The sequence below is a fragment of the Myodes glareolus genome, chromosome 18 (genome assembly GCF_982192425.1).
Source record: "Myodes glareolus chromosome 18, mMyoGla1.1, whole genome shotgun sequence".
In the NCBI taxonomy this organism is placed as follows: domain Eukaryota; kingdom Metazoa; phylum Chordata; class Mammalia; order Rodentia; family Cricetidae; genus Myodes; species Myodes glareolus.
This window is the reverse complement of record NC_142043.1, coordinates 36,775,932-36,798,321: the sequence shown is the minus strand read 5'-3', so window position 1 is coordinate 36,798,321 and position 22,390 is coordinate 36,775,932. Positions and strand designations below refer to the sequence as shown.

Sequence of the window (22,390 nt, the reverse complement as noted above, 5' to 3'; positions counted from 1 at the left end):
CAGAAGACATCAGTGCAGTGGGAACAAAGTCTGAGTTCATTCATATCTTTGCTATACGGTCTTCTGCAGTGATGTTTTTGCAACCAATTATTTCAAGTATATTCTGCTCCTCCTTCTCTCCCCCATGCAAAACGAAATAATAATTCATTAATTAGAGGGGTTTTTCAGCTAAAATTTGATCTTCTGGGCTGTAGGAATGCTGCTTCCTGTGAGCTGCGAGCTCATCCTGACTCTCTACTTCAAAAGAGGGGAAGCTCATAGCTGTTATACAAGTTGCAGGATATATCAGCAAATGAGCGTCCTACTCCTGGTAGTGTGGGCAGAGCATCAGAAAAGGCCTCCCTGTCTGTTTTTAGAAGAACAAGCTGAGTGCCGAAATTTATGTCAGACCATCCTTGTCCATTGATGGCGAGTCTCCTCCGCCTAGAGCCACAGCCTACGCACAGCACGGAGAAGCTAACTGACTGAGGCTCAGAATGTTTTCTACAAATTAAAGCTAAAACAAACTGTGTCCATATATAAACTCCAAATTAACTGGAGAAGAAGAGCACACCAACCCATCTGGAGTCTTTAATTGTGGACGTTTATTTTTTGTATTACAGAATGTACCCAAAGTAGGCCAACGTCGCTTTGCAGATTAGGTTTCAGCCCGTCACTTCAAGAGTGGTGTATTTATTTCATCTTCACACTCTGATTTTCCAAAAGCTGAGCTCCAGAGTAAGCACTAAACTCGTTGCTCTTCTGAAGGCAGATAGCTCATTATTACCTAAGAAAGGTTCCCTGGGCTTCTGTATAACTCAGACCACACAGCTCCTACCCAACAGCCTGGCTCATTTTATCCTATTTCGGAGGGGTTCCTTTCTAAAATGGACATTATTACTTAGGTTTAAATATCACTGGTCCTATTAAGTGTCTCCCCGTGCCTGATAGCAACTGCATTCCTAGAGCAAAGTGGTGTAGAAATACATCAAGTCATATATTAGTAGTTAATTCCATTTCACTAGGTTTTTAATCCACATATCAGAATTATATAGGAGTTTTAGATTGTATGTACTGGTACACGTTTTATTTACACTCTTACCATCTTAGTTCATTCTTATATTTCATGTTAAAAAAACAATTCTTACAAAGAAAGAAAATTTAAATTCTCAAGACTGAAGTTCGCTTTTCATTTTAATACAAATAAAAGCAGACTCAATCTATTTACCTGACTAGTAACTAAATCTAAGAGACAGAGTAATACTGGATTTATGCCATTGCAAGTTAATGCTTCTGCATAATCACCTTTGTGTCCATCTCAATGAGATCACAGTTGCTCAGTAGAGTGTGTCCAGTCAAGATGGGGCTGGCAGCCCTCGTCTGCAAAGGCATTAGAAGTAGGACACATTCAGAGGCAAATGAGTTGGGTTCAGAGACATTAATGTAACGTATCAGTGACTAAATCTGGGAACTAAACTCATAAATTTCATAGCAGAAAACACAAGGTTATTTCTCTATAACCTTGGTTTCAGGGATAGATTCTAAAATGCAACCCACCAAAGTATGAACAACAAGAGAAAAATCAAATAGATATAAAAATGTAAAAGTTATGTGCATCAGAGGACACTATCAGTAATAGGAAAAAGATTAGAAAATGGGGGAAATATTGTCAGACCATATATCTAGTAAGGGTATAGAATCAACTGTGTGAGGACCTCTTTCATCTCAATAACAAAAAGGGAAATACTACATAAAATGATGAATTACTTGAATAGGTATTTCTTCAAAAATGAAAATAGTCATCAACTGTGTGGAAAAATGCTTAACATCTTTAGTTTTTAGGCAAATACAAATAAAAAGCACAATGAGATGCCTTTCTTCCCATACAGAGATGACTACAAAAAAAACAATTAAAAATAGAAAGTGCTGGCAAGGATGTTGAGAGATTGGAGCCTTTATACATTTCTGATAGGAATGTAGGGTTTCTGCCACCACGGGAAACAGCTTGTGCTTCTCAAAACACTTACAAAAACTTTCATAAGACCCCAAATTCTACCTCTAGGTATATACAGAGAAAGATTGAAAACAGGAGCTGTGTGTTCTCAGTCAGTAGCAGCACAGCTCACAGAATATAGACACTGTGTGCTATCAGCAGGGGTGTGCATAAAATATCATCTTCTATATCCCATAGTTATCATCCATAAAATGAACCATAGCACATACCGATAATCCTAGCACTCAGAGGCCTGAGGTAGGAGGATTATAAGTTCCAGACCAGCATAAATTGTATAGTGAGACCTTGCCAAAGAAAGAAGAGAGGAAGATTGGGGAGGGAGGGGTGAAGAGATGGCTACTGAGACCAGTTCCTACAAGAATGAACTTCCAGTGCAGCATTCTAACTGAAGAAGCCAGACTCAGAAGGTCACAGATTGTGCGGTTCTAGGTAGATGAGATACCAGAATGGGAAAGTCCAAAAATACAGATGGAAACGGGTAGGCTGCTAGGGGCTGAGGGACAGGGAAAGGGGGCTGTAGGGGTAGTCATTCAACACCTTGAAAGTACCACAAGCCACAGAATTTCTTGTTTCCCAAATGTTTGTTTTGTATGATGTGAATTATCACCTCAATAAAACATAACAAAATTCAATAATAAAATCTGATTGCAGTTGTCAGCTAGACTCCCAGGACTTCTTAACAAGCACGCTCATGTCGATGTGTCTCGTGACAGTAGCTGGTAGAGTTTTGAATGGAGACTTGGTTCTGAATAATGAGTAATATATCATGTATTCAACTTTAATTTGGAAAATGGAAATAAGAGAAATGATATTTCTTGTTTTTCTTTTTTTTTCCAGGACTCTCAACTTGTATCCTCTGGACACAATAATCCAAGTAAGAACTTGTCTCTAAAGCTTTCTGTGGAGAGGGCAGGGAAAGATGAGCAGTGGGTGTCACAGAAGCCCCCAGGAAACACAATCAAGTGAGAGAAAGAGAGCCTTTTCTTTAGGCACCGCCTACATGTGTGATGAGGCTCTTGATGACCCCAAGTGTGGGTATTCAAGGGGGAGGAGGCCAAAGCATAGAGTAGTACATGCCAAGGGGATTCCAGAGGAGAAGAGCACCATGCTCCATTGGTCCCTAGTATATGTGAAGGAAATCAATTAAAAGGCAAGTAACGAGATGCCTAAATTAAAAGAAAATGAATAGGCAAAGAAATCCAAACAAAAGGCGTCACAATAAATGACCTTAGACTCTATTAAGTAGACACGCACTTGTTAAATATACTGTGCCTTCTTCCAGAAATAGGCAGGCTGGGCTGGACAGCAAGGGGTCCCCATACTGAATCAGTGGTTGATGAAGCATGTGAGCTCTGTTATCAGAGAGGGAGCATTGTGTGAAGGAGAGCTTTAGTTCTCTTCTGTGCCCTACAAGTTGGTATTAATGTTGTCTGTGGCATTAAAAATGCATAAGCTCCCTGTTTGTGTCTTAAAAGCAAACTCATGGAGACCAGGCATTGTTGGCTTCACGAGCAGCCAGTGAGCTGGGAACAGGGCAGCCTTTGCTAGTTACAAAGCTATGGGAAGATAAAAATCACTCTGAATTGGTAGAGGCATCTGTGGAACTGAGACTCATCCACTTGACGCCTGTAAGGCAGGAGAGTTTGGGAGAGAAGATGTCCACACAGTGTACTGGGAAGCTCCATAACATTCATGCCCAGATAGAGAAAAGTTCATTGGGGAGGGGGATGATGGCAGTCTGACACAGGACTTTCTGGGAGCACGGGTACCAGTGAGGAATCTTTGTAATTCTTCTGTGACAAGTTCTTGATGTTTAATAAGCTTCTGCTTTATAATATTAGGATATTAAGTATGTTACTGTATATTCACATATGAAAACACATGGTGTGTGTCTGCATTTTATAATTTGGGAGAATGCTTACTCAGGTGGCAGGTTGATCTTAAGTACTTCCTCCTCTCCAATTTGGATTCCTCACTCAGTGACTAGGATGCTGTAGAAATGGAACTGAATTAGCAGCAGCCCTAGTTCAGGAAAGGGGCCCTTACTGAAAAACAGCCCTGAGCAATGAAATTATAACTTGGACAGAAAAAGAAGCAACAAAGAGTGTGTGTTGGTATGGGGAAGAGCATTTGGGAGCCCCTGGGCAGGCTGTGGGTCTCCCTTGAATCCCAGGAGAACGGAAGGCGTGGATTGTCATGATGGACAGCTGGACCATTCCATCCCTGTCACCTTAAGTCCCCATCCTAACTAGTGCACATAGAATTTTCCACTTGATTTTCTTTTTTTTAAAGCTCAAAAAACCAAAACCCCAGTAATATTTGCTTAAGAGATGAGCAGTACTAGATCTCCTCCTAAAAAGAAACAAACTAGACTCTTAAGATGATGCTAGATCTGGAGTGGGCGTAATTCAGTGCTGGAAAAGGGGGCAGCTTTGTCTGCAAGATGACTAACCAAGAATTCTGTACGTGCAGAGTAAAGTATTTCCCGCCTTGTTTGGGAGCAAAAGGAGGTGTTGGACTCCTAGCTCACCTCCTCTCTTGTGACATTCCAGCCAACATACCTTCTCCTCTCATAGATCAGCCCTTTACTCCCCATAAGGCACAGGTGTTCTAGAAAGCTCCATCAGTGTTCTGGTGCAGAAATCAACACCTCCCTTGAGTTGAGCACCCTATGGATCAGACCTGTGAGCAGCAGTGAGCACTGAGAGGAGCCCTGACCCCAGAGGACATCTGTGTCATTCAGGGCAAGAGAAGGAGAGGTGTGAGTGTAGCTCAGTCTGCAGAAGGACCTGTAATTCATCAGCAAAAAATAAGTGGTTGCTGATTAAATGACCTTAAGAATGATCAATAAAATAAAAATTTAATAGACTCTCACAAAAGCAATAAGCATTAGTTCAAGACCCAAATCTGACATAGACAATTGAAACCTTTTTGTTTTTCTGATAAACAGATAGAAGTCAAAAGAGGCTAAAGTAAACAGACAACCAGAACAGCAGCATCCAGTTGATAGGAGTACAAGAAAAAAGTCAAAAACTAAATAACCTCAAATAACATCCCCATGAAAATAAGCAACATACAATTTAAAAAACACTTTATGTAAAAAAAAAAAAGAGGTTATACTCACAACCACATGTAATCCCAGATCCAGGAGATTCAACGCTCTCCTCTGACTTTGTGTGGCTAACACAGATATATAAGTAAATACTAAACCTTTTTATTTTAAAAACTATGTACAGATACATAAGTAAATATTAAACCTTTTTATTTTAAAAACTAGGTAATTAAAGGCAAAATTAGATGAAATGAATGTTATTATAGTGTATGTTTATAGTGACTAATTTTAGAAATTATGTGTTTGATATAAAAATTTCACATACATAACCTAAACACTCCTACAACTATTTATCTAAAAAATGGCTTAGTCCTTTTAAAAGTAAAATCATTTTGCACAGTGGTAAAGCTGGTTGCTTCTTACCAGGAATTCCACCAAGCACAGCAAGAGGTAACCTCGGGCTGGCGTCCTCTTTTGGACGGTCCAGTAGGAAGGGTGGCAGCTCCCCACTCCCTCAGACCACCATAACCTTTGTCAACACTCGACAGAACTGTACAAGAAAGAAAAGTTGTAACTAATTTTATTCATGATTCCAATGCATAAGTATCCAAAGAGGATGTTTGCTAATTAAATCTAGCAGTGTATAAAATACATTTCAAAGTATAAGAGCTAAGAAATCCTATTTGTTCTGGTAACTCAAAATCAGATTCTGTTCAAATAGTGATAGAATTTATCATAGTTACTATGAAAAGGAAAAATGCATTTAATCCAAGACATTGAAAAATATTTCATAAAATTCTATATATGTAACTTAGAAAAAAATGTCTTAGCAAGTTGGGCATAGAAAAATAACTCATTTCTGCAAACAGTTATCCGTGTCTGTAAGGAAGAAGTTCCTAGAAATTCTGCTCCTTTGTCTTTAAGTGTACCCTCTACAGCTTAGGCAAAGGCACCATTTCAAGACTGATACCTCAGGATAGAATCCTTGGCCACAGCCATAAACTAAGAAAAAAGAAGATGTGGTGTTCATTAGGATGGAAACATCAGAACTCATCTCCCCAAATGATGTAATCATCAATATATTGATAGAACACTGAAAACCCTACAGATGAATTATTAGAATTAATAAGAAGATTTAACAATGCTGTATTCACAATCAATTGCATTCTCCTGATTTAAAAATAAAAGAAAAATCACAGTTAAAAATATCTGACATTGGCACAGAAATATAACTTACTAAGCAATGAATCTGAAAAACTACATAAGAAAGTGATGGGAAAAAATTGAAAACTATGGAGGAATATTACAGACAACCTCAATGAATAGACTGACTAGTATCGGGTTCAGACATTAGAAGGTGTGATGTAAAAATTTATACTTCTCCATACATTGTAGATTCAATACAGTGCCATCCAAGTTCAAATATTTGTATAGATAGAAGTAGGCAATCTGGGCCTGTAATTTATATGATAGAGCAAAAGATGAGAATGGCAAACACATGAAAGAGAATGAAGCTTGCATCTTGTCTTTACCAGCTGTGTCAAAACAACCAAAGCTACACGGTAGAGGTAGCTAGACTAGTGGCGTGACGGACCGTGAATGCATGGGAATTGTCACGCTGAAGCTAGCACAGTGGCCAGTGTGGATAGACGGCTGTCTTGTGCTGGAATACTTGGGATGGGAAACAATGAAATTACGTCTCACCTCGCATCATGTACAGAAGTTAACCTCGGGTATTTTTCAAAGACCAGTAAAACTGTGCTTTTAGAGGGTGGTAATGGAGCATCTTATCTGTGTCTTTGGTCAATGTGAAGATGGAAAAGGAAACTATTGGCAAATATCATTTCATTAAAGTTAAAAACATAGTTCAGTCAGAAATACCAGGGGGAAAAGTAAAAGGCTAAACACTGGACTCTTTTCTCTTATTATTTAGGCTTATAGTTTGTGTTTGTGGTGCTTAACAGGTCACCATGTGTGTTGGGACAATAGGTCACTGCATTGAACCAAAACTGGGTTTTATGAAATGGTACAAAAGAACCAGTACAAAATCTGGGTCTCATTGGTCCTTAGAGGCATGCAGGCATCACAGTGAAATTCTATTCCACACTGCTGTATTCCTTGAAGGATTGTAAATTTTGACTCACTAGTCTGGGACATAGCAAAGCCCTGCAGTCCAGTGCTTCTAGTATCTGCAGGGAAAGATGTTCATGAGTGTTGCAAATGCATCGTTCATATGGGTCAAGGTATACTTCTGAAACAAGCAAGATGCTGCTAGGTGCAAGGCTGAACCAACCCAGGGCTGTGTCTGTCCTGAAAGCTGTTCTTGAGCGTCAGAAATAAGTCTCCGAAGACCAGGTGGCAGCATGACTCCTTTCATGTAAAGTGTAGAAGCAGCAGTGACTGAGAATGTATTCCTGGGTGGTGAAATCTATCCGGAAAGAAAGGGAAGGTTTAACTGGAGTCCTCTTTCTAGGTAGCTGGCAGGAAAGAGGATGCAGTTCGCTGGGCCCACTCAGGAGGCACAGGATTACTTGCGAATATTTATTTCCAGCCTGGAAGTTTTTCTCATAGTCCATTTTAACCTATACACATCCATTACATACGCATTTTATGTGCACTAAAGGTACATAGTGTTAGAAATGCTAGGAAAGGCCTGGCCTTGACTTGAGAAAAACTAACCCATGGAATGGTGGACTGTAAGAGCAAGAACCACTGGCCGTAGGTGCCAGGAGCATTTACATTCTTCCGATGAGGAGGGGTTCCTTCTGCATGAGTCATCTCTTACTCCCTTGTATTATACTGAAAGGGCTCATTATTGGTTTATAAGTTCTCTAATTGACCTGATAGGCAAAGGGAATGATTAATTCATTAACTCAGTTAATATTTATGATGGCTTATTATGATTATGATTAAACAGACTATTTTAAAATTTGACTGTGAAAGGTATACCTAGCGTTGAACAAGAAAGGATGGAAGGAAAAGACATGTGGGTGAGCCTCTTCACTTTGCACTGTATAAAAACAAAAGCCAAGGGCCTACAGAGATGGCTCCGCTGTTCGGAGCGCTTGCTCTGTTCCCAGCACCCATGTGGTGGTAGTTTGCAACTGTCTTTTCACAGTTCCAATAGGTCTGATGCCCTCTTCTGGTTTCTGCAGACATTGCACTTCTGTGGTGCACAGATACGCACATTAAATAAAAGTACATAATTATTTTTCAAAAGAAGCTGATTAGTCAAGAAATAGGAGATTATTCTCTGTTCTTTCTTCAGAACATATGTATCTTTCTCTTCTTTCTTAATGTGAGAAATAAAAGATTAAACAAGCTTAAAAGTTAAAAGTATATATTAGAAACAGCTGAACCAGTGAAAATGATAGAGGGAAAATTTGTTACATTAATGAGAACAGATAAAATCTAAAGTAGATACATCTAACGTTATAAAATATTTGGAGTAATAATTGAAGGATAACAGAATTAAAAACACGAGTGAAGCTGCTGGTTTTCTCCGTGCTCAGATTCTCACACTGTGAGTGTGGATTCCCGTGATGGACAGTGAAGAAAAGGCCAGCACAGACAGGTGTTCTTTTGTGAAAACTTCAGCAGAATACAGTCCTACTGGGGGACCTTTTCTAGTATTTCAGTAATTTCAATAACGTTTCAGTTAAAATTTTAAAATCAAGGCGTGGTTCCTCATAATCTCCTTAGAAACTACATATCTGGCAGTTTTTCTTTTATTATCCTTTTTACTTTTTAAATTCTCTTACAGTGTATTTTGATCATTTTCATTCTTCTTTCTCCAAGCCATCCCAGATCTTCCCCTCCTCCCTTCGTAGCCAGCTTCATGTTCTTCCTCTTCCAAAAATTAAAAGACAAGATATCAGATTGTAACAACAGAACACAAAGAACACTGAACTCCACGTGTCCAAACTCTTTTCTGTCGGGAAGATGGCCACTATGACACCAGCAGTGCATTTGGTGTCTCTAAAACAATGTGAATTAGATTTGGGTTTTTATTTTTACCTCTGCCAGGCAGAATACCAGGCACACAAGAGCCCTCAGTATGTGTAATCAGGGAGGAAGCTACTGTCATTGAGTGGCCTGTTGAGTGATTGAGCTGTTCCGTGCCTCAACATATCTTCATCCCAATGATGACTGTACTGTAAAAATTCTAAGCTACCCTCAGCGCAAAGTTCTTCTACTGTCCATTTTAGTGACAGGCATCAGAAGACACATGTGGAACTGAAAACATGTATTATACACACACACAAGTGGTGGATAGCTGGAATGGTGGATAGAGGGAAGGAAGGAGGGTGAATGAATAGGAAGGAAGGGAGGAATGGATGGTTGGGTGGATGGGTGGGTGGATGGATGGATGGAGGCTTTGTGAATAAAGATGCTTGTTACCAAGCCTGATGACCTGCACTCAATCCATGGGATCCACCATAGGTAGAAGGAAAGAACCAACTCCCACAGATTGTCCTCGAACATACCTGCCATGCCACACACACACACACACGCACATTGGATAAAATGTAAAAGAAGGCTAATATTTTATATATATATTGCATATGTACATACACATTTTCACATATATCTGTGTGTTCCTTTCTATGGTTCATTTTCCCCTTCTTTCTGTAATTCTATTTCTTTATGCAAAATGACCACCCTGTACTTCTTCTGCCTTGTTTTTAAATGAGCAGTGCAGCCTCTCTCTCAAAGAGAACAAAGTGGTAGCATCCAAGAGCTAACTTGAAGGTGACTCCCAGATACCTTCTTTTCAGGGTGCAGGTACCCACTCGCCAATTCTTGGTCTTGAGACTTGGTTACCTCACCTCTGTCACTGTCCCTTGGGGCCTGATGAGGTAGTGACAACTCTCAGTAGCTCAAGCCCTTGAACGTTTCAAATGAACTTCAGAAATTGCATCACCTAAATTTTCAAAAATGTTGGGGGTTTAATTTGCTTGTATTTTCTACCAGAAATGCAAAAAAAAAATGTATTCCCCATCTCAGTCTTGACCTTGCTTTTCCCCAGAAAGGGTCCCTCTCTTTGAGCACTGAGGTTGCCAAGAGCAGCCACTATCAGACTGCTCCTGCAAATGTCCCTCTTGGCCCTCCCTATTCTGTTTTCCCTGTTGCCACAACATAAGTGCTGCTAAGAGCAGAGACAATCGGCTGCAGCTTTGTCCCCGTGCTGAAGACAGCCCATGATGCCTCCAGCCCCCAGGTCCCATGTGCAATCCAACCTGGGTCCTCGCAGCCTGTGGGCTACTTGGCAGCATTCTTGGTCAAGGTAAAACATTTACTCAGACGTCCAATCAAGGTCTTCCTTTGTCTCATAATGATTCCTTGTTCTCTGACGTGAACTGTTGGAAGCGTATCTTGTCTAGTCCTGCCCAGCCCATTTGATAGCCTCCATCATAATGGTGCCTTGGTGTAACTGCTGGCAGCTGTTCCTTGGGAAATGTAACCCACTTCTCCAGACTCAGGGGAGGGGGGGAGAGTCAGTGGATATGAGAAGAATTAGACCCTCGTTTAGTTTTGTCTTGGATAATACAGGTGCTGTGGCTGTATTTTGGGATTGTGACAGGAATGGGGGTTCTTCTGGGAAAATGATTCTGGAAAGTACTAAATTAGGTTATTTTCCAGGCCACTTGACCAGACCTTACACGTCTCCTAAATGAACTTAACCACTGCTCTGCGCAGAAGACCCAATCAATCTAATAGAAAACTCAGGGTGTTAGAGCAAGCATTAGTCTATTATGTTTGCTTTTAACTCAACATGGTTTTTCCTGAGTCAGGAACCAACTAGTCTGCTTGGTATCAACATAAGTGTTGTGAGTTTTTTTTTTCCTTTCCTTTGAGCGTGTTTGGGACTGAGTAACTGTCTTCTGTGAGAGTTCTGGCAGTGCATCGACACACAGCAGAGTTATACCTGAGATTGCTTGTGTGTAGCTGTCCTCCCCCCTCACAATTGCTTCAGCTACCATAGGAAAATACAGGATGGGCTTTTGAGCTCAGTTAGGACAGTTTCTTTGGGAGGTTTGCTGTATAATCCAGGTGGTCGTTCCCCAAATGATACCACAAGCCTGTGTTGGGATAGGATAAGTGATCAGGTAGAAGGAGCTGAGCAGAAGCAGAGGGCCCTGGAAGGTGTCAGGCCTGATTTGAAAGCAACAGCAAAGAAGGTTGGCTCCTGCCACTGGACCCATCTCCTGCCGCTCAAAACTTTGTGCTGGGTTTGCCCAGCTATTGCACTGCAGACCCAGCATGAACAGCTCTTTTTTCCCTTCTGCTGCCACAAAACCAGAGGAGCTCCTTACCAAATGAGGGTGCACATTTCAAACCACAGTTGGCTTAAGGATTAAGTATTACCTTATGCCTGTTGTGAAAAGAATTTGGACTCCTTCCAGACTCCTAAAACTAAATCCCCAATAGCCACGTCCCATGGAGATGCTCGTTTACTTGCCTCTCAGATGGTCAGAAAGGATTTCTGGTTTATATCTTATTCGGCTTTTATTGGGAGCCCCAAAATCTGCTGCCAGAGTTCTCCATGGGGTGAAATTCTTGGACATTTCACAGCTATGGCTTCAGTGCTCTGTGAAATTCTCTCCAAGTTCCAATTCAGCCTGACCCCATTTGGCTTGTGTTAGCAGAAGGGATCAAAGTTCAGAGTGCTTTGGATGTACAATGCTAATGAATTTATTTCCTTAAACTTTTCTGTAAAGTGTAGTGGAGAGAAACTGATTCCATCTGTAAGATATTCATCTTCTGGCAAGGTCTGCGCTCCATGTCTCTGCTTGTTTGCAAATAGCTCCTTGGTACCTACTCAAGGCTCTGTGCCTGGGCAGTTGTATTGCCAAAGCGAAATTATTTTTCACATTCGGTTCCCAAACAATAAAAGATGTTTTAAAAGCCTCCCGCTGCCCATTTTGAAAACTTGTTAATAGGAACATAGAAATACGTTTAATCTTAAATCTTAAGGACTGGGAGACTGATGTTGGTGTTTTTTTCTCCACTTCCTTTTTAAGAGAAAGCTGACGCGGAGCCGGAGAGTCCAGACAATGGCACATCGAATACATCGTAAGTGTCTTTCACGTTTCTCTCTGAGATGGCTGTTCTTTAATATGCCGTATAAAATGAAACAGGGCAAGTATCTTGTAATGGTGGTAATCATAGTGGAAGGAGGCCCATGGTTCTCCTTTTTCATGATAATGTCTTTTTAAATGCTTTTGGGTACAGACACACTTTGAGGTTTTATGCCTTAGCATTGAAAAGGGGAATCTTGCAAATGCAAATGTTCTTCTTTATAAAGTGGAAATATAATTAGACTAGAGAGTGTGTACTAAGGGAGGATGGAGATAAGCCCTTTAAAATTTGGCTGGAAACTTTTAACACTGACATAAGGTTTGCTGAACTTTCTACACATACTGGAGGACATTCTGCCCCATATGCCCGTGAAGTACCCAAGTCGTTTAAAAAGCCTGCCATCTGCAGTCCCACCTCCGAAATATGTGGCAAACACAACTATAGATATCTCTGAGATCTCAAGAGCTCATTGATGTTTTCAAGTAAAGTACTTCTTAAACATGAGAAAAGACATTTAGAAGGTGTCTCGTTTTTGCATTTTTAGCTTTCCCTTCTCAGTACCGAAAGAATATACGTATGTTTTTAATGGTTAATATGATAGCGCATTGAGATCCCCGGAGCTCGGGAAGCAGCTCAGTTGGTAAAGCGCTGAGACATGCGGTGTGCGCTTTGAATCTCAGCACTGGGGAAGATGCTTGGGACTCAACAACTAGTCAGTCTCGCCTTCTCGGTGGACTCCAAACCAGTGAGTGACCCGATGTCAGACAGTAGTGCTATCATTCCTGTTTTCCGATACACCAGTGCAGTACATGATGGCAGCGAAGCAGAAGCTAACAAACGGCCATTGCAGCCTCAAGCATCCGTATGGTCTTCCTCCTTGAAAACATTTACTTTGATCACCTTTGGGGAGTGAAAGATGTTTATTATAGAAGTGACTTTGTGATCACATCTGTTCCTGGATCATTGTTCTCGCTCCTAAACACCTGACGTGCTCTTGATTAGCAGCCATGGTCTGTGGTGCAGATTTGTCTTATCTTTTGTCCAGATCTCCTTCTGTCTATAGCACTCCTCTGGCTTACACAGGGAGGCTGGATGTTCTGTAGTAGATATGACTATAGGTTGTGTCTCTCAATATACGACCCTAAACGTTCTAATGAATTTCATTGTATTTTCTCATGAAATACTAGTTATGACAGTCCTAAATGGTTAAAATGTTGTTAATTTTTTAAGTTATGCTATAGAATATAATGGGAGAAGAGTTTTAATGCCATCTGGAGGCATTCTAGAGAACTGAAAAGGGTAGAGTCACTGAAAATTGTAGCTATTTTGAGTACCATTTGGACAGGATAAGAATGCATAAACTAGAGTATGCATTTACCAATAGAACTCGTGGTGAAATAGTTGTGTTTTGTCCTTTGATAAAACATTGATCATTATAAAAGTAGCAGTCTTTCAAAATCATTTCCTAGATAGACAAAATAGCATCAAAAACTATGTTAGTAAACCGTCAGCATACCATACCTAACTTTACATGTTTTAAAAACCTTGTTCACCAGACATCAATTTGACTCACATAGTTTGATGTGCTGTTAATGGTCTCCTTCATTCCCTTATGCATTTCTGTAGCATCTGCTCCCTGAAATGTCAGTTCCCACTGCTTGGTGCTTCGTGTCTCCTATTGTGTAAAAATAAGTAGGCTGTGTAAGGAGTTAAGTTTAAGCCCTCTGGTGGTAGGAAGTCCTCAGCCCACCTCCCTGCCTCTTCACTCAAAGCGGTCCATTGTCACTTGCTTCATGGTTGTCACTCAGGCCAGGTAACAAAAAAACAGAGCTGAGGTTGCAAGGATCTCTTAGACGTGGGGCATTGTGGACTTGAGTCTTGAGAGTCTCTCAGAGCCCTTCCGCAGTCCTTCTGTTATACTCAGGCAGGAAGAACACTGTGACAAACAGCATAAGAATGCCTGGGTAGGGTTGGTATTCGTGTAGATGATATTATATGCACCTACTCACATGTATATGTACATATGTACATAAACAATCATACACAGACACACAGACACACACACACACACACATATCTCCCTCATTTGTATTTTACTGTGATAGGCATAGCAGTAACACTCTGCCCACATTACATATAAGGAGTCTGAGGATCAGAAAGGTTTCCCAATTTAAAGGATAAATTAGGGCATAAATGTGCCTACCTACCTTACTTAGGAATGTATAGTCTTGAGACAAAGTCAGGCCATGAATTGGAAACAAATTTTGAAAGTGTTGAACTGCCCTTTTTAGAGATGAGTACCAGTCAGGGGCCAGTTATAAAATATCACAGACTTGATGGCTTAAGCAACAGAAATGTATTTTCCCACAGTTGGTTCAGAAAGTCCCCCCCCCCTTCTGACTGTTGGGAGAGGGGCTACCTGCATTCCTGGCCTTGTGTCCTTACCTCTCTATTTGTCTTCCCAGCATCTCCTTCCTCCTTGCATGCATCCTTCTCTGTGCCCCTTTTTATCAGAACACCAGCCACATTGGTTGAGACCCACCTTGTTAATTTTAGGCCTCACCATGATGGTTTCATTTTAATATGATTCCTTCCATAAAGATCCTATCTCAAGATGAGGTCACGTTTTGAGATAATAGTTTTGGTTTGAAGAGGAAATGTCCACATGGGTTCCAGTTTTGAATACTCGGTACCTCCAGCTGGTAACACTAGCTGAAAAGCCTTTGGAGACATTCACACTGGGACTTAGCTGGAAGAAGTTCACATGGGGGGAAATCCTTGAGAGTATCTTGTTTTTGTCCCTTCTTCCCCTTTCTCTACTTTCTTTGTCAAGGGTCCCCACTGTCATGATAGTCTGCCAAAGCTCATACAACCAAACAAGTGTGGGATGACCCTCTGAGACTGTGCACCAGAATAAGCAATTTCCTCCTTTAAACGATTCTTTCAGCTTGTTTATCACAGCTATGTAAAATAACCAGCACGATACTAAAGTTAGAGCTTCAGCATATGGATTGCTGGGGAGAGACAAGTCAACCCATAGCACCAAAGGCCACTTAGGGAAGGGAATGCTTAGGAGTTAGGATTTGACAGGAACAGAATGTACAGATTTCGGAGATTGGGGCGAAGGGAAATAGCCTGAATAAAACAGATGAAAAGTCACAGCTTCCACAGGGGCTGAGAAGGCTCACACCGTGGCTGCAATTGGGCAAGGCATGGTGGGACACACCTGCAGGCCCAGCACTTGGGAGGCAGAAGCAAGAGGATCATTGCGAGTTCAAGGCCAGTCCTGATCTGTATGGTGAGTGCCAGGACACCTAGAGCCACAGATACAGAGCAAATCCTGTCTCGATAAATACATGGCTTTAGGAGTTAGAGCACACTTTCTAAAGAAGCGTCCTTCTTCCTTGTTAATTATAATGAGCTTCAGATGTGCATTGCATGGTAGGACAGATGAATTGGGGAAATACCTGAGATTTCCTTCAGGATTGATGATCCAAAGATTGAAGACGATGAAAAGAGCAATTTAGTATTTAGATACAAACAAAACCATAAATATCTGTGAAAGAGTTTTGGTTACATTAATGACAGGAAAATTCATGCTAGTTGAATTCCCCTCCTCTTGAGTATTTGAAAACGGTCTGAAGTCTAAATTTATTAAGGCAAGTATAGAATATTTGATCCAGAAAGGAAGCAAAGTGAATTGAGTGAGAACTCCATTTGGATTGCCCCTTCCCTGGGGGCACTCAGCCATTCACGAGAAGCAGCAAGAACTTAAGGAGGGAAACCACACTTGCAATGGTGTGAGATGTCAGAGGATGAAGTCCCCAGCTGTGAAAGATCATGGCCATTAGGGGAAGAAGACGTTTCATAAAGGAAAAGTGATGAGAAAGGGACAGTAGTGTATAAATCCCCCAAGTGCTTTAATGGCTCTAATTTGCATTGTTGTGGAGAAGATACTTGTGAGCACAGTGGGGAACAATAACTAGAAAGCTGAAAGGGACCAGCAGAGAGGGCAGCTACTGCCTCAGTTGTGAATTCAAATCTCACCCAGGATACAGGTTTGGGGTAAAACTTCAGTTTTCCTAAACCCAGAAGGATCAAGCTTTGAGAGCAAAGTGAGGCTAGAGAGACAGGTCAGTGGTAGAAAAGACATACTGTTCTTGCAGTTTGGGTCCCAGCACTCAGGTCAGGCACTTCACAACACCTATAGCTCCAGTTCCAGGGAATCCAATGGCTAGTTTTATGTCAGCCTGACACAAGCTAAGGTCGTTGGAGAGGAGGAGCTCCAATTAAGGAAATGCCTTCTTAAGATCAGGCTATAGGCAAAACTGTAGGGCATTTTCTTAATTAGTGATTGATGGGAGAGGGTCCAGCCCATTGTGAGTGATGCCACCCTTGAGATGATGGTCCTGGGTTCTATGAGAAAGCAGACTGACCAAGCCAGTGAGGAGCACTCTTCCTTGTCCTCTGCATCAGCTCCTGCCTCAAGGTTCCTGCCCTACATAAGTTCATGTCCTGACTTCATTTAATGATGATGCATAGTGATGTGGAATTAAAAACCAAATAAATAGCTACAGAAAATATAAATATATGAATATGTTAAAAATTATTAATGCCATGAAAAATGATATTTTGTAATTTTTGTGTGTATGCAAAAGTAAAATATATGGCAGAAGCAACATAAGTGATGAGGGTCCTACATTTCATGTGAAGCAGCACAATATTAAATCTAAGTACACTAACTGTAAGACCATTATACATAGTGCAGTACATGGGGATATCACTGGAAATGAATATTGATTAGACCTTATCTAAAAAGTAATTGCAGAAATTTTTAAAAATAGATTAACACAAATGGTGATACCACAAAAAGTCCAGAAACAAAAGACGGAAGATAACAATAGAAAACTAGCCAATCTAAGTTTGGTAAAAATTCCAGCTTGAGGGGGAAATGCCATGCTAGCTATAAAATCAAGACTACTTATTGTTCACAGTCCATACTTCAGATATAAAAATACAAATAAATTGAAGCCTTGAAACAAAAAAAAAAGGAAAATAAGAAAGGATGAACTGTTAATGTAACAAATGCAAGAAAACTGAAGCAAATGTCTTCATACTACTGCCAAATAGTCCATAAGACAAAGGACATAATAACTGTAAGACATTGAAAACGGACATTTCCTAATGCTAAAGAGGAAGATAGGATATTCATCGATATGCATGTACAGATCGACTCAAAAATATGACAAAAAATAACTAGACCAGCATCGACGTTATGGACTCCACAGGGGCTGGGAAGGCTTATACTGTGGCTGCAATTGGGCAAGGCATAATGGGACACATCTACAGTCACTTGGGAGGCAGATACAAGAGCCTCCCAATGTATACAGATACATTGCAAGTTCGAGGCCAGTCCTGATCTGTATGGTGAGTGCCAGGACACTTAGAGCCACTGGTACAGAGAAACTGAGAAAAATATAAGTAAAACACTATTTTGTGGACTATATGAGCATCAGCACCCACTCTGCCCTAAGTATGCAGACAGTGCTATACCCACGACGTGCAAACACAGGCTCTTTCCAGAGGCACAGAAACGCCCATTGCTGCTGGTCTGGCAATGAGCAGTGGAAAAGTCTCAGCTTCTGAGTATGAAAATATCGTGGCTCGTGCTCCATGCTCACACAAAGTAATGGTGTTGTAAGTCAGTCCTTGGCAATAAGTATCTTTTAAATCTCAATGTTGAGACATGATCATAACATTTCTAAATATTCTTTGCATCAAAGTATACATCACAAATCAAATTAGAATGTAATTTTAACTGAGCAAGGATGAAAGTGCCGTTGATGAAAAATATGTAAAGTTTATTAAGACGGTGAGGACAGTAAGGAATTTAAGACTCTACTTACTTATATGAGGAAAAACCAAGGCCGATATCAGTGGCTTAGGTTTCTATATTAATAGGTTAGAAAACTAGGGATGATTCAACACACATGCTGTTCTTTCAAAGGACACAGGTTCAGTTCTGAGGACCCATATCAGGCAACTCACAACCACTGTACCTCAAACTCCACAGGAAATCTAACACTTCTGGCCTCTGTGGGCACCTGTATTTACATGCATGCACTCACACACGTGTCTAAAACTAAAATAATTTCTAAAACGAAGAAAAAAGTATGAAATGCATTCATTATCTTATATGCCAACCCAAAAAGTGATAAAAAATCAAAAAAAGAAGAAACTAAACCTAAGATTAGTAGTAAAACATATAATAGAAAAGTAGGGATCACCAAACAATACGAATAATTAATAAAAATTTTTTAAGAGTTAGTGAAATTTACATATTGGCAAGATTGATCTAGCAAAAAAGAGAAAACACAAATTGCCTTCACAAGCCATGAGAGAAGATAGCTTCCCATCTCCTATGAATCTTTAATTAGTAATAAATATATATGAACCACTACTTGGGAATTAATTTGACAACTTAGATCAAACAGTTTTCTTGAAAAGGAAATAGAATTATCATAATGGTCTCAAAAATCAGAATGCCATATTGGCATTATTAAATAATCGAATCCACAATCAGACCTCCAGGAAAACACCTCCAGTGTCAGATAGTTTTGCTGATAATGGTCATATTTTTAAATAAAAAATGCTTATCAACCAATGAAACACCATCAATGAATTATCAGAATTCCATGGACTCGGGAAATAAGAGAAAGAAAATCCAGTTCATTGTATGAGACCTGTGTAACCTGACACCAGAATCAACTTAACCGTGTAAAGAAAATTGTAATCCAGAGTGCCTCATAAAACATTATGCAAAATCTTTAAAGCATTAGCATATCCAATCTAGTGTTCAGGAAAAGGATATAACTTATTATGACTAGGTAATATTTACTATAAAAGTATATGGTTTAACGTTAAAAATTAGTTAATGTAATTTACAATATTGATAAAATAAAGAAGAGATGTAAGTGGGTACAGCAAAAGCACATGACAAAAAAAAGTTAAGTCCCATAAATGAATTTTTCTTAAAAATGAGTTACCTAGGACTAATGGGAAATATATTCACTCTGATGATTGAAATCTATAAAACATTAAGACCTGCTTCTGTGCTGGTCCAGACATTTTCCTCCTAAAACAGAAATCCGGCAGTGCTGTCTGTGGTTGTTGCCTCTGTTCGGCATTGTACTGGAGATCATCGTCAGTACCATAGGACAAGAAAAGGAAACCATGGACATAAATATTAATGGAAAATAACACAAAAGCAGAAAACCTAGAAGTTAACCGTAGGAGCCTTGATGAGGAGCTAGGGCATCAGCCTATAAATGCCCAATTTCAAAACTTAATCATGATAGTAACTTGACATAGTGTAGCACTGACTTAAAGTAGACAGATCTGCGGAGCAAAGCAAGAGTCTGAAGGCAGGCCACACACACAGGGAGCAAAGCCGGCCAGCCAGAAAGCCAAGCCTTTCACCAAATGATACCAAGAGAGGCAGCGAGGGAGCAAATCTCCTGCCACATGCAGCCGAGATGGGTTATAGACCTCAGTATAAAACTGAAATGGGAAAATGTCTAGGGGAAATCATAGAACAGTGCCTCCACAGCCTGAAATAGACAAAGTCTCCTACAGAAGTCATAAAGCTGGACAACAGAAGGGAAAATCCTAGTAAATTGACCTATAACAAAGGGAAACTATTCCATCCCAAGAACAGGGCAAGCCAAAGCAATCTATAACCTGGAAAATAACAAATTCAGAATATATAAGGAACTCTGAAAATCCCCATAATAAAATAATGAACATTTTAAGTGGGAAAAATTCTCAAAAATACCAGAGGAGATATGCAAATGGTCATTGTGTAGATGAAAGGGTGCATTTCACTAATTATGCTCCTAGGGAAACACAAATTAAAGCCACGATGAGACACTACTACCTCCTCGTTTGTGTGAGTTGAATTAAAATAACTGACAGCATTCAACAAACAGTGGTGAGGATATGGAGATATGGAAACTATGCACTATTGCTGGTGTAAAATGTTTAATAATTTTAAAGCTCTTATAGACAAACACTGTATGAACTAGCAGTTATTGGGGGGAATTAGCATAGGAGAAAATAAAAGCATGCGACCTTAAAAGAGATGTGTACAAAGCATTTATGGCGTCATCATTCATAATAAGTAAAAATGGAACACCTCCAATATTCACCAGTAGTGGAAGGATAAACGATTGTGATATATCTATACAGTGGAATAATACTTCCAATCAGAAGCAACAGGAACACATAACGCAACAGGTTTGCACTGCAATGCTGTGTGAAATAAAGACGCCAGACACAAGAGAATGTAAGCAGGGGGAAAACTACTCTATGGACGTGGAATTTATAGCATCAGTTGCTATGAAACGCTGAGGGCTGACTGAGGGACCACAACTACTAGAGTAATAGAAAACTGCATGAATCAAGTTGAGCTTTCTTTTTTTTTTAATTTACTTATTAAAAATTTCCACCTCCTCCCCGCCTCCCTTTTCCCTCTCCCTTCCCACCTCCCCCTCCCCACCTCCAAGGATGTGCAGTTAAGATCTTTCTATTCATTTGGATGAGGATGTAGTTTATTTGGTAAAGTGATTTCATCCCGTACACAAGGCCCTGTGTTTGGTCCCTGGTACCACATGCACCAGGGCTGGTTAGACATGTCTAATCTCAGCGCTGTGACTGATGGAAGCAGGAGGATTAGAAGTCTAAGGAAAGCCATCCTCAGCCACGTAGCCAGTTCAGGGTCAGCCTGGGATAAGAAGGGGAGGGAGGGAAGAAAAGAAGAGAAAACTATGTGTTTCACTGTGTCTAAATTTTATATTGAAAAGGAAAAGTATAAATAATAAAAATGCAGAACAGTTTTTCTACTGATAATCAACCTACTTTGAGCACTTTCATGGACAAGCTACAGTTCTTAGTGTTTGATGCCCATCAAATAACAAGCCTTTTTTTTTTTCCAAAAAGAGACTGATTTAGATAGGTAACTTAGAAACCAAAGAAGATACACAAATGGCTACTAAGCATATGAAAAGGTGCATTTTACAGCTTAGTCTCGTCCTAGAGGAACATACATTGAAAGCACGACGAAACACTACTGCATCTCCATTTATATGACTTGATGATAATTGGCAGCACCAACACACGGTGGTGAGCATGTGGAGCAGCACAGCCTATCTCCTTTGCTCCAAATAAATAAAGTGGGAAAGACAGAACTCGAACCCAAGGCTCCACTCCTAGGAGCAAAGTTCTCAGCCAGTGTCCCACTGGCTCAAAGCCACATGTGCGTCTTCAGACATGGTAACCATCCTTGGAGAAAGTTAGTAGTGTAATCCCTGAAGAGGACGAGGCCAGAGTACCACTAGGTAGTCATCAGAGCTAGAGAACTCCAGGACCCTACAAAGCCCACGGTTAGGCGGATTGCTGAGCTGGCTTTTACGGAGGGCTGCCAGTCAAAAAGAACGAACACTCAAGTCAGTGGCCGTGGCTCAGACATGCAGACAAAACCCCAAGAGAATGTTCTTTTACATTTGTGGATGTCCCTCAATTGGCTGACATAAGTATGAAGATTAAAAATGACCTTCTTGGGGGGGGGGAAATGACCTTCTTAAATCAGGGTAATAGGAGCAAACAAAAGGGTTAAACTCCTAAGAGGGGAAAAAAAAGCCAAAATGAGGCAGCAGGAAATGGCCCATCCAGGTGCCTACGTCGTACAGAAGAGAGTTGGAAGTTATTATAAGCTAGACTAAATTGCAGCGACCCATGAAATGTTCCTTCTTCAAAAGGTAATATATGGAAAGTGCCCATTACCAAGCCGGCACCCAATAACTCATTGTTACTGCCATTATAACGGTATTTATGGTGTATAAAAGCCTGGAAACAGCCCTGTCTCTGTGGCTGTTCAGAGCTTTATTAGAAGCTTAATTTATTCTTTAAAACAAGTAGAGAACTTCGAAAGGATGAAGGGTATTAAAGACAAAGTGGCAGAAAGTTTCTTAAAGGATTTCCAGTGAGGCCAGGGCGACCAGTCGTCTCTAGAATGGCGAACAGAACAAACTCCTCCCCCAAGCCATCACAGGACAGGACCCCATGACTTTGCCTCTCTCCGGAGAGGCTGTAGGCCAACTCTACCACTGACTTCTCTTTAAAACATCTTGCCAGGCATGGGCATCGCTGACTAGGGATGTGGGCCTGGGTGAATCTACCTTGGTATGTAGCATGCTATCGAGCTT

At 40.5% G+C, this 22,390-nt stretch overlaps 1 protein-coding gene across 5 annotated transcripts in view; it reads left to right on the top strand.

The window, feature by feature from the left end:
* The window catches only part of Aff3 (ALF transcription elongation factor 3), a 511,084-nt gene that overhangs the window by 354,658 nt on the left and 134,036 nt on the right, over positions 1 to 22,390 (top strand). For all 5 annotated transcript variants that reach the window (XM_087898095.1, XM_087898094.1, XM_087898092.1 and 2 more), the window contains 2 exons: positions 2,831 to 2,867; positions 12,071 to 12,122. In XM_087898095.1, the coding sequence (XP_087754221.1) occupies positions 2,831 to 2,867; positions 12,071 to 12,122 (89 nt within the window). The remainder of the gene's footprint in view (positions 1 to 2,830; positions 2,868 to 12,070; positions 12,123 to 22,390) is intronic.